Source organism: Pseudorasbora parva, chromosome 23 (assembly GCF_024679245.1).
Source record: "Pseudorasbora parva isolate DD20220531a chromosome 23, ASM2467924v1, whole genome shotgun sequence".
Lineage (NCBI taxonomy): Eukaryota > Metazoa > Chordata > Actinopteri > Cypriniformes > Gobionidae > Pseudorasbora > Pseudorasbora parva.
Genome location: NC_090194.1, coordinates 19,773,471 through 19,786,487, shown reverse-complemented (window position 1 = coordinate 19,786,487; position 13,017 = coordinate 19,773,471). Strand labels below are relative to the sequence as shown.

The 13,017-nt window shown below is 39.9% G+C and overlaps 1 protein-coding gene across 3 annotated transcripts in view; it reads right to left on the bottom strand.

Annotated features, from left to right (window-relative positions):
- Positions 1-13,017, bottom strand: part of cdc42se2 (CDC42 small effector 2) — a 58,472-nt gene that overhangs the window by 26,960 nt on the left and 18,495 nt on the right. For all 3 annotated transcript variants that reach the window (XM_067434114.1, XM_067434112.1, XM_067434113.1), the window contains one exon: positions 2,402-2,663. In XM_067434114.1, coding sequence (XP_067290215.1) covers positions 2,402-2,455 — 54 coding nt within the window. In that variant the 5' untranslated portion in view covers positions 2,456-2,663. The remainder of the gene's footprint in view (positions 1-2,401; positions 2,664-13,017) is intronic.

Below are 13,017 nucleotides of genomic sequence, written 5' to 3'. Positions count from 1 at the left end.
GTGAGGTGAAGACCACGTCCCAAGATTCTGCGCTTAAACTTGGCGTCATCAAATTATGCCTTTGTTTTGAATAGGCGACCCCTAGCTGATGGAAAAGTTACATAGTGCACCTTTAAGACATAACTGAATGCGTTTATGTGAATACTCGCCAAGATAGAGTTTGACATAATTCTGCGAAAGAGAACTGAATTCGGGATCACGTACACTGCCCGAGGGACGGCTTTCAGTGTTCAGATTTCATCGCAAATGGCATTTAATAACATTAAGCATGCCTGCAGCAACCTAAAACTTGGACATCTTAAAACTTTTTGTCATCTTTTGGAGTATTATCATGCAGTTATTGCAAGCTGCGATATGTACATTTGCAATATTTCTATATACTTGGCAGTCCTACTCACAATGTTTTGTAGATGAGCATACATCTGATGTGTGTGCTCAAATATGTCCTCCTTTTACAATGATGCACTTGAACACTGGAGTGTTTCTGTAGAGTTCGGTTTAAGACTTCTTACTCTTAAAGAGGTTTCCGAAAATTCCTTCCCTGTTTACTTATAATATCTACTGAAACAAAACAGCTCTAAACATGGCTCTACCAATAGGAGCTGAAAGTATAACCATAAACAATCACACCAATTAGGCAAAATTAATTAATTTATAAGAAAATAAAATAATTAAAAACATCTATATACATTTATACACACACACAATTACACATATTTACTTGTACATTTTTAAAAAATATTTTCTAATATGTAAATATAATTATATTGTCCAAAGTATTTCAAAAAATATGTTTTGCATGTACTGAAAATGTATATTAAGATAGGAATACTTTTTTGCCATTTTAAGTACATTTTGTAACATATTTTAGCATTTACAGATTTAAATTAAATATATATTTAATTTGAATTATATTTCCTTGAAAAGTGTTTACAACATACAATATGGTCAAAATATATATATATTTTTTTAATGTTTTAAAAAAAGTCTCTTCTGCTCACCAAGGCTGCATTTATTTGATAAAATATTCAGTAAAAACAGTAATATTGTGAAATATATTTACAGTTTAAAATTCCTTGAGAATGACACTAAATTCTAGCTTAGAAATCTAGACGCACCCTAGCGGCAGCAAATCTAATTTGCCGCTAGTGTCGTCTAGCAATTCTCAATACACTTCTGAGCTGTAAACACCTCACTCTGGTCGGGCCAATCACATTGTGTATAGAGTCGGTGGGCAGGGCTTAACATAATGACGGCCGAGTTGCGCTTGCTTGCTTGCGTGCTTCTCGTAAACACAGAAACTGGCGGTCTTTCGAATCAGCTTTGACCACGACTCTGGAAGACTTGGAGTTAAGCTTTTCTCTGAGAAAAGAACAAAGAACGGCACTGAAGTCATTCTTAAAAAGGGAAGATGTGTTCTGAGTTTTGCCGACCGGATACGGAGAAAGTTTAATCTGTCAACGAGCTCTGCTTCACCTTCGTTGCTCTGGTTGGTTGTAGCGCTATCCTATCGCGTGCAGAGGGAGTTTGAAAGACAACCGTTTATCCCGCCCCTCGAATTGAGCCCTGTCAATGATGAGTTTCCAGACCAAACATCTTGATGTGGGTCTGGCTTGTCAGGCTAACTAAATACTGGAGTAATGATGCTGAAAATTCAGCATTGATCACAGGAATAAGTTACATTTTACAATATATTTACATAGAAAACAGCTATTTTAATTTGTAATAATATTTCACAATATTACAGAATTTACTGTACCTATGATGAAATAAATGAAGAAGAGACTTCTTTCAAAAATATAAAATAAATCGTGATTATTCCAAACTTTTGACTGGTAATGTAGTTCTAGCATATTAAAGGTGAATTTTGAACAGAGAGAAAGGAATAAAGGGAAAGGACTCACTTTAAATTAGGTATCTTTAAGTACCTACACAGAACATTTGATACAATATACTTTATATATTGTTTACATGCATGTTGTTACATTGTACTTCCCTTTAAATAACTGCATGTAATTGTAAAGTTGATGTAAACCTGAAACCAAGGACTAACCCTACCTGTGTGACAACCTCAACAGCGGCAAATGCAAATCTGGCAGAACAACGTGTGCAGAAAATAAGTATATGGTATAAAATGCTTCATTTAATGATGATTTTAAGAGCATAATAGAAAGCTAATATAAAGTAGAACCGAAAATGGTCATGAAAGAACAATATTATGAGTGTTTTGTGGCAAAAGAAACCTTGACTAACATTATAAGTGGACTAATAAAGAGAGAACTGGGAACTGTGAACTCGGCAGGGGAACAAGAACTGGGGCAAACAGGTGACACGAAATCATTTCTTCCTGGTTTCTGCGGTTTGGAGCCTGGAGGTGATGTACGTTCAGTGTTCCTCTTACCGGCTGCGGCTGCTCGGCGATACAGCAGTTGAAGCACAACCAGAATTCACTCATGACTAGCAGACAGTCCTAAAGTGCCGCTGTGCCCGTGGGCCCGGAAGGGCTCTGGGGGTTCTGGACAGGATCCCACGTTTCAAAGGTCCAATCTGGGGTGATGGTGGAGTTATTCAGATCCAGGGACAGGGGAGCAGAAAGAGAGCGCTGGCAGAGATCCAGACAGGGAGCTTGATTACGGCTCAGTCCACTTAGCAAACACTCAGACCTGCAGGACACAAGAATCTGTCAGATCATTTACACCAAATAGGCAATATATATATATATATATATATATATATATATATATATATATATATATATATATATATATATATATATATATATATATATATATATATATATATATATATATATATATATATATATACACACATTTATATACAAATAGGGTCGACCAATTAATCAAAATAAAAACTGAAATAGCAACATATGTGCCAATCAAATCAAAAGCTGTGATTAATTTGAAGTATATACTATAATTTGTTGTACCAGGCTTTCGGAGCGAAGAGCGGCACTGTGTTCTTTTTCACGCCTGCAGCTAATAATAGCATGTTTTCAGAGTGGCTCGTTCAGAGTAAAGGCCCCGAAAATATGAACTGGTGTGACGTAGTGTTGTCAAAAGTACTGACCGTGACGCTTTCGAGCGCTGTTGAGCTGTAATCATAAACACCTCTGACTGGCCATTCTGTTCACACGCTCATCGGATGTGCTTTGATTGGCTAAAATGAAAGGCACGGGAGCGTTTTAAACCACACGGAAGTGTTTGAAAGTGTTTTGAAAGCGGGAGTGTTTGAAAAAAAAGATTGGGACCCACTTTATATTAGGTGGCCTTAACTAATTAATCATTTGATACAATGCACTTATTGTGTACATACATGTTTTTACATTGTACTTACATTTAAAAAAAAAAAATACCTGCATGTAATTACGTCTGTAATTAATTTCTGTAGTTACATTTGTAATTACACAGTTGTCACTTCCCTTACACCTAACCCTACCCTTAAACTTACCCACACAACCACACCTGTCCATAACTCTACCCGTATCCCACCTCAATATCAGCAGTGTTTTGCAATACAATTTGAACACAGTAAGTACATTGTACTTATTTTTTTGATGTAAGTACATAGTACTTAAGGCCACCTAATATAAAGTGGGGCCAAAGTTTGAAAGCACAAGCAGGCGTTTACTAGCCTGACAAGCCAGACCCACATCAAGATGTTTGGTCTGGAAACTCGCCATTGACAGGGCTCAATCTGAGGGGCGGGATAACGGTTGTCTTTCAAACTCCCTCTGCACGCGATAGGATAGCGCTACCGCCAACCAGAGCAACGAAGGTGAAGCAAAGCTCGCTGACAGATTAAACATTCGCCGTATCCGGTCGGCTAAACTCCGAACACATCTTCCCTTTTTAAGAATGACTTCAGTGCCGTTCTTTTCTCAGAGAAAAGCTTAACTCCAAGTATTCCAGAATCGCGGTCAAAGCTGATCCGAAAGACCGCCGCCGTTCGCCAGTTTCTGTGTTTACTAGAAGCACGCAAACGCAACTCGGCCGTCGTCATTATGGCCCCGCCCACCGACTCTATACATGATGTGATTGGCTCGTCCAGATTGTGAGGAATACAGCTCAGAAGGGTATTGAGAGTTTCTAGACGACACTTGCGGGCAGATTAAATTTGCTGCTGCTAGGGTGCGTCTAGATTTCTAGGCTAGGCGTTTACAACATGTTTTGTGAAGTGCTGATCGTTGTTGCCAATCACACTATTTGATGAGCGTGTGACTGTGAGCAAAATGGCCAGTCAGAGGTGTCACATTTTTGTATTTTCTTTATTTCAGTACTTATTTGGTATCGCGCTTGGTACTTTTGACACTAGTGTGATCTCATTTCGAACAAAATCCGCCCAAAATGAATTTGTTTGAGTTTGTTTCCAGAGTTCGAAACAGCTTGACAAAACCAGAAAAGTTTGCCCTGGCTGGTAAACCCCTTCGACCTACCATTGGTCTGTTGTGATGACATTAATGGTTTAGTGGGTGTGGCTCTGAGGCTCCGCCTTATTTAATTTCTCAACCGGGATAAATGAGTACTACTACTACTACTTTGACAGAAATCTTCTCTGGTTGTGTTATTGTTTTGGAGCACACTAGCTTATAGACAAGAGTATGACTAACATATTCATACTTAAACCCAAAAAACTTTAAAAAGTAGAGAAGATTAAATGTCATATCACAATATACTTTTTTGGCCAAGCTATGCATCTCATATATAATTTTGAAATAAAAAAAAAATCTAAATAAGACTCTTACTTAAACAAGATAATGGGCCCTATTTTAACGATCTGAAACGTGAGTGTCAAAGCGCGAAGCGCAAGTAACTTTCTGGGCGGGTCTCGGCGCTGTTGCTTTTTTCCCGGCGGGATAAATGGCTCTTGCGCCCGGCGCAAATCTAAAATGTGTTGGTCTGAAGTAGCTTCATTATTCATAGGTGTGGTTTGGGCGTAACGTGAATAAACCAATCAGAGCAGCATCCAACATTCCCCTTAAAAGCAGGTGCGCAAGTTCCATTATGGATCGCTATTACTATGGCGTATTTACCAGGCGCACGCCAGGAGCGGTTTACAGCCGAGGAGACTGATGTTCTTGTAAGAGCAGTGAAAGACAGAGAAATTGTGTTGTATGGGTATGGGAGAAACCCACCCAAAATAGCGTCAGTTAAACAGGCGTCGGTTAAACAGTTTTTTCAGTCGATTTTTTTTTTGTTCCTGGTTCTTGACGGACAAACCAATTTGTCAGATGTCCTAATATACATATATGTCTTGCCACTATTGGGCAGACAGGTCTGATCCTTAATTACTACAATTAGCCTGAATAATTTGTAAGCTAGATTTATGCCTATTTTTTCACATCTTCGTGGCACACCACAATGATTTCCGTAATCTCATGTGTTAATATTTTTTTAGTGTAACAATTTATGATTTGCAAAAATAACTGTTGCATCTGTGTAGATTACATGAGCAAAGTGTATGCGCGTTGTGCACGCTATACATTATGGTCAAGCATGCACCCTTAAAATAGCATAATGAACAACGCGCAACGCGCCACTGACTTTAGACTAGGTTTTTTCTGGTCAGTGGCGCAATTGTTTAATGGAACAGCAAAATAGCACCAGGGATTGTTTGCGCCGGAACACGCCTCCTTTTTTGCGCTGAACCGCCCAGGGAGCGCAAGTTCATTCACTAGTTTAGTGACGCGCTTCTGTGGAGGGAAAAGCACGCTTTGCACGGATGCAAAATAGGAATGACACATGCGTCAGTGTACAAAGTCAATTGCGCTGGGTGCAAGATAGGGCCCTAGATGTTTTATCTGTGTACTTGCATGTCATGTGACTATTAACTGACACAACATGTGAATATGTCATTAAATTATTGAAATGTTCATTTCAATTCTATTTTACATCTAAGTGGTTGGGGTTGGGGTTTCATTTTAAAGTGAACTAATCCTTTAAGGCCAAACAGATGCAGATACTTTTTGAGGCTACTATAAAGGCATAATGACTGAAGACTGAAGAAAACAACATGAGGTGGAGTAAATAATGTTTTCCAAACATGTTAAATGTTATTTTGATGGAATATTCACTTTAGAGTTTGGAATATTTATCATCGTTCATTTGGCCGAAAGTGTAGCCAAACTCCAACTCACAATATAAACCTGATTACAACCAGACATTGCCAGAGAAAACTGAAAATCTGAAATTAGCAACTTTACACCTTCTGGAAATCAAGGAATAATTTTTCTGTGGGACTGTAAGTGGCTTGTATACATGTATTAAAGCTGATTCTAACAGCAGTATGACACTGTCTTTGACTGTTGAACAGCCACACCTGAAGGAAAGAGTGCCACGTAAGGTTGGAAACTATACTTGGTGGTGTGTTGGAGTCATTAGTGTCCAGAGTCCACGTCTCCGGTCATTAATCCACTTCACAGCACTCAGAAGCCGCTTGGGTGGAATTTAAACAGTCCACGTTCCTTAAACTGAACTCTTCTGCACTATTAACAATCTATTCATGAGCAAGAGCACAGTGCAAGTGCAGGGGACACTCAGGCAAGTCACTAAATTTTCAAGTCAAATACTAAAGCTTAAAGGGATAGCTCACCCAAAAATGGAAATTAGCCCATGATTTACTCACCCTCAAGCCATCCTATATGACATTCTTCTTTCTGATGAATACAATCAAAGTTATGAATCAGCGTATTGATTTATCATATGGATCGTGTCAAACTGCCAAACTGCTGAAATCACGTGACTTTGGCGATGCGAATCATGAATCAATACACCGATTTATGACCATTTGAATTTATTTTATTTTATTGAATCTGGCAACGCTGAGCGCGAGACGCGAGTACGAGGCGAGCACGGGCGTGCGGTGTGATCCGTTAGTAACTGATTACCATGGAAACTTTGCGTAGCGCCCTCCACGTTCATTCACGACTGTCTCCGTTCGCGCTCTCTGCTTGCCTTCTGCGTCACGTGGTTAGGTTGCGGACTTGCTGTGCTTTCAAAAAACGATATTTATTTACAAAAACAAGTTACTTCCAGTCATTTAACTCAATTCCGAGTCAAATCTCAAGTCATGAATGTCAAGTCAAAGTCAAGTCGAGTCTTTTATTAATAATTGTCAAGCAAGTCTCAAGTCCTAAAATGTGCGACTCTATTCTGACTCGAGTCAAGTCATGTGACTCGAGTCCCCCACCTGTAAGTTTCTGAGAATTATATCATAATATCATTCACTAATAATTGCATGAATTATTATAACAGGAGAGCTTATCACACAAATATATGAGCACATTATTTGTTCTTAACATTCTAACGTTCTTAATTGTAAACAAGGTTAGTAATTTGTGCAAAACTCACCCATACTAGCTTATAGGAACTCAATTCATAATACACACAACATCTCTTCATATTAACACATTAAAAGGCCACCGGGAGTATAGGATTTTTACTGCAGGTGTGGTTTCAGTTGGTTTTAAATTTAATCAGCAATTTTGAATACATTTTAAATGTATTGGTGATTTCTAGATTTCAGCATAAAACGCTTGTAAACACATTTTATGCACAAAACTTCTGAAAACTTCTGGGGCGGCAGTGGCTCAGTGGTTCATGTAGATTGTCTACAAACCGAAAGGTTGGTGGTTCGATCCCCGGTTCCACCTGACCAAGTGTCGAAGTGTCCATGAGCAAGACACCTAACCCCAGCATGCTCCCGATGAGCTGGATGGCGCCTTGCATGGCTGACATCGCCGTCGGTGTATGAATGGGTGAATGTGAGGCAAAAATGTAAAGCGCTTTGGATAAAGGCGCTATATAAATGCAGTCCATTTACCATTTAAGTCGTTATTATGAGTCGCCTAGAAATCTAGACACACCCTATTGGCAGCAAAACATTATTTGCAGCTAGTGTCGTCTAGCAACTCTCCACAGACTTGCGAGCTGGAAAAACCAAACTCTGGTCAGGCCAATAACATCGTGTATAGAGTCGGTGGGCGGGCTTAACATAATGACGGCAGAGTTGTGGAGGTTCCAAGCTTCTTGTAAACACAGAGGCGGCGGTCTTTCGAATTGGCTTTGGCCGCGACTTGGAAGACTTGGAGTTAAGCTTTTTTTTGAGAAAAGAAAAAAGAACGGCACCAAAATCATTTTTAAGAAGGTAAGATGTGTTCAGAGTTTTGCCGACAGGATACGGCAAACGTTTAATTTATCAACTAGCTCCACTTCACGTTGCTCTGGTTGGTTGTAACGCTATCCAATTGCGTGCGAGTTCCCAGACCCAACATCTTGTGGGTCTGGCTTGTCAGGCTAGTTCCCTAATTTTGAATTAGGGAACTAGTATTTACAATTATTCCAGTAGCACGTGAAGGCAGTACTGGGAATGATCATTAAAGTCCTCATGAAATCAAAATTGACCCTATTTACTTTGTTAGCACATATTACAGGTCTTAGGGTGAACAGTTAATCCGTGTTAATACCCAGAAGAAAAAAAGTTTGTTGCGGTAATCTTTAATCAATATCTGAAAAGTAACTTCTGGTCTGGAAATGGCGTTCCTTTTCAGATGACAGCAGTTTGACGGCTTAGGTTTGAAAATGCTCCAACTGTTAGTCTGCTATGAGCGAGAGATGGAGATGAGGAGCGCTAAAGTAAAACCCTGCCCTCTATTCAATATTATGTTTGTTTCACTTGGAAATACGTCACAGCACTGAAGAAAACTTACTTGCAACTTCCGGTTCACTGGGACTTTAATAAAATTGGTTTGAACTAATCAGAAACCATACAAACAATGAACGAGAACTCAGACAAAGCCAATGAAAGTGAAAACTATGACACTGAAACTAAACAGAACATAATAGTGACAATAATATTTGGTGGAAGGCTTAAAGCTACACTGTGTGATATTTTCCCCCATCTAGCGGTGAAAAGGTATATGACCATCCAGTGAATAATAGTTTCTGTTCCTCTCAATTCGGATTTCGTTTTAACTACGGTGGCCGATTTAGTCCAAGATTAACACGGCAGTCCCCCTCTTCACATTCGACACGGTGCCATCGAGTGTTAAAATGCAAAAGGCGAAGCTTGAATTTATGGGTATGTCCCTCTTTGGCTAATGTACTTTCAAGATGGAGGGGCAACATGGCGACCGGCATTCGAACCCCTCACCCGTATGTATTTTCAATGGCATATTATAAACTTATGAGAATACTTTATTACTTGAAAGAAGTAAATATACATTAATGAGCACATATATTTTTGAAAGAACTAAGTGTTTCTAGCTAAGAATAAACAAAAAAAAGTTACACAGTGTAGCTTTAAGTAATAATAATAACATTATAACACTGGCCATATTAATGTTGCTTTAGGTATTATGCGCATCACAAAACAAAAGTGTCTGCCAAATGAATTCTTTGGATAGAACACCAAAATGCTGGTAATGCAGTTTGTTTGAAACTTTGAAAGTGTGCTATTCATGTGATTGTCGGCAAGGTGGTGGACACATGCTGGCACATCCTGTGCATGAGAACACTTAGTGCTCAAATATATGAGCCAAATGTGTATGGAAATGAACCTTGGAACAGAGCTGGTCTCTGTGAAGCATCTTCCTGTGCTAAAATTATCTGTGTATTTCAATACACTATCATTCCTTTATTGATGTGACAGTGTCTGGTTTCTCCGCAGTCTCTATTCATCTTTGATTAATCAAGTAAAGATCTAAAAGTTGACAGGATGTGATTTCAAACTGAACTATATCCGCCACATGCTGCACTTGAACTAAATCAACTTAACAGACACATTAGAAATGTTTTCTTGTAAGAAGCTTAACTTCAGCAAATATACATTTAAAATGTAAAGTTAATTTAGTCAACCTTTTGGGAATAGATTACATCCAAGCTAAAAGACATGGGCTAAAACAAAAACACAACTCTCCAATTCTGATTAGATCTTTCTGCAGAAAAAAAAGACACCTTGTGAAGTGTGAACTCATGTGAAACACGTGAACTCTACCATATGAAGAAGGGCTCACGTTATTATTGAGCAAACAATACAGAAAACTACCACAAAAGCATCTCCTCCTGTAGGAAAGGCTGACGATTTCCAGGGAAGAATTCCATTTTCCCGGGCAGGATGACAGAAGGGGATGCACACAGAAAACTCTCCATTAGTGGTGAGCCACAAAGAGAGGCAGGCCCATTGAAAGAGACTGTCAGCGCAAGAAAGCCCTCTGTGTGAGGGGTCAGAGGAAGAGTCTTCACAATACACCCGAGACCTGTTTCCATGGTGTATACCACACAATGACAGAAATGTGTCAGCCGCCAGACCATACCATACCATCACATACCATACCATACCATAGCATCCCATACCATCCCATCCCATACCATACCATACCATACCATCCCATACCATAGCATCCCATACCATCCCATCCCATACCATACCATACCATCCCATCCCATACCATACCATACCATCCCATACCATAGCATCCCATACCATCCCATCCCATACCATACCATACCATCCCATCCCATACCATAGCATCCCATACCATCCCATCCCATCCCATCCCATACCATACCATACCATACCATACCATACCATAGCATCCCATACCATCCCATCCCATACCATACCATACCATCCCATACCATAGCATCCCATACCATACCATCCCATCCCATCCCATCCCATACCATACCACACCATAGCATCCCATACCATACCATACCATACCATACCATACCATACCATACCATACCATACCATACCATCCCAGACCATCCCATCCCAGTAGAGTAAATATATCCAACAGCTATCAGTGGACACTGACGGTCCTGCTATATATACTTTACACAGCAATTTTACATCAGCTTTGAAAGCACTTTCAATCAAAATGATCTGTTGTATAATATTAAAGGGGGGGTGAAACACTCAGTTTCAGTCATTGTCATGTCAATCTTGAGTACCTATAGAGTAGCATTGCATCCTGCATATCTCCGAAAAGTCTTTATTTTTTTTATAATTATATAAGAAAGATGCGCTGTTCCGAGTCTTTCCGAAAAAAGCCGAGCGGGTGGGGGCGTGTCGTGTGAGCGGAGCTAAATAATGACGTGTGCGCTGCTGCTGCTATTGTGTTGAGTCGAGTGCGTCGTAAAGCTGTGTCATCCCTAACAGCGGGAAAAAAACTTTATTCAAAATAAAAATATGGCTTTTAATCAGATACAGCCATACATCTATGATCCGGAATCAGACCCAGAGGCTGCAGTTGAACAGGAGCAGCAGCAAAAACGACTAGAGCAGGACGTCTCTATGTGGTACAAGTTATACACTAACTATATAATATGCTTAGCGGCTTGTGTTATTTACATATTTATACTTGAATTATATCGTCGTATTTTTGTCTTTGAAGGTGTACATGTGGGAAGTGCAGTTGTGCACGTGTGTTTACGCGTGGTTTAGACAATTGTAACGTTAGTAAGCGGACTGGTTTTGCACGGCAGGCTAAGTTAGTGTTTACATAGAAAGACACGGAATAGTAGCGCATTTGAATGAAGAAGCGCGCTTATTTAGTTCAACATATTTCCCCCCTCTTTGTGTATTGTTTGGAGTGCTTTTACAATACACAAACATAAAGTTACACATATAGTGGCCAGCTAAGCACTACACATCGCATGCTCCATTGATCAATTAACTATACGTGATCATGTTTGCGCTACTTGATGGGCATAGGCAAAAACACAGACATTTGAAGCAGTCTTACTCACAGCCTGCGGTTCTAACGTTGGGACCTTTATTGTTGGGACTGCTCCATCCTTCAGCATTAGGCGATCGGAAAATCCTGTGTCGAGCTGGGCCTTGTTTATGAAACAGTCGGCACCGAAATGCAGCGAACAGATATAAACATTCGCGCAACTCAGTTGCTGATCCGGAAAAGCAAATTCCATCCACTGTTGCCTTAACGCGGGGTTTTTGGGGAATCTGTGCAGGACTGTCTTGGTCTGGCAACCAAAAACGCACTTTTTGGTGACATTGTTAATTGTGCACATCACCTGTGCAGCAGCCTACGAGCCAGCGCTTTGATGGGGGTAGCCTGTTACTTTCGCTCTCTCCCTCTCTCTCACTCACGCTCTTCTGGTAGAATTGTCCGTAAGGCCCATACAAGGAAATTCCGCCCCCATTAACGTCAAGGGGACGCATGATCGCAAAAAACTTGCCGAAACTTATGACTAACCGGAAGTAGTATTTTTGACAAAGAAATACTCCCATCAAATGTCCACCTTAACTTTTGAAACTTTGTCCATGTTTAGTATGGGAATCCAAGTCTTTAGCAGTGTAAAAAGTATGCATGAAACAGCATTTCACCCCCCCCCCCCCCCCCTTTAATCTTTAGTTCACAAGTCAAGGGTGTATAAATTTCGATTTATAAATCATGCTCACTATTTACTATTTCCGTCCCTCATTTGCTAAATTCGTCCACACGATTAATTAATTAGTTCCCTCGATTTACACGATTTAGCAAATTGAGGAAACTAACTAGTAAATTGTGAGCAGGATTTAGCCAGCCAGTTTTTTTCCTGCATGTCATGTTCGGGGCTCAGAGTCCGTGCATTTCTACACTGTAAAAAAATATTTTCATGATCTGTTATCACGACTTTATCTTTTGTCAAATCAACTTTATTTCAATTCAAGAGTTCTCACTTACATCAAATTAAATAGAGTAAAGATTATGCATATTTGGCGTGCTGTCCGGGGGAGGGCTCCGGGCTCGGAATATGGCCCGAACCCAGAGTACCCCACGTGATAGAGATACTCTAGAACTGGACTGAAGTGTATTATAGATTGTGTTGACTTCTAATAAGAGTTTGTTAGGCCCCATTCACACAGCAGGCAAAAGTGGCCCAAATGTTATTTTTAGGGGGGTAAAGTCACCAGGTCAGACTTCTTCAGAGGTAGTGTGAACACTCAAATCTAGCTCAGATCTGATTTTTTCAAATCAGACTTAGACCACAT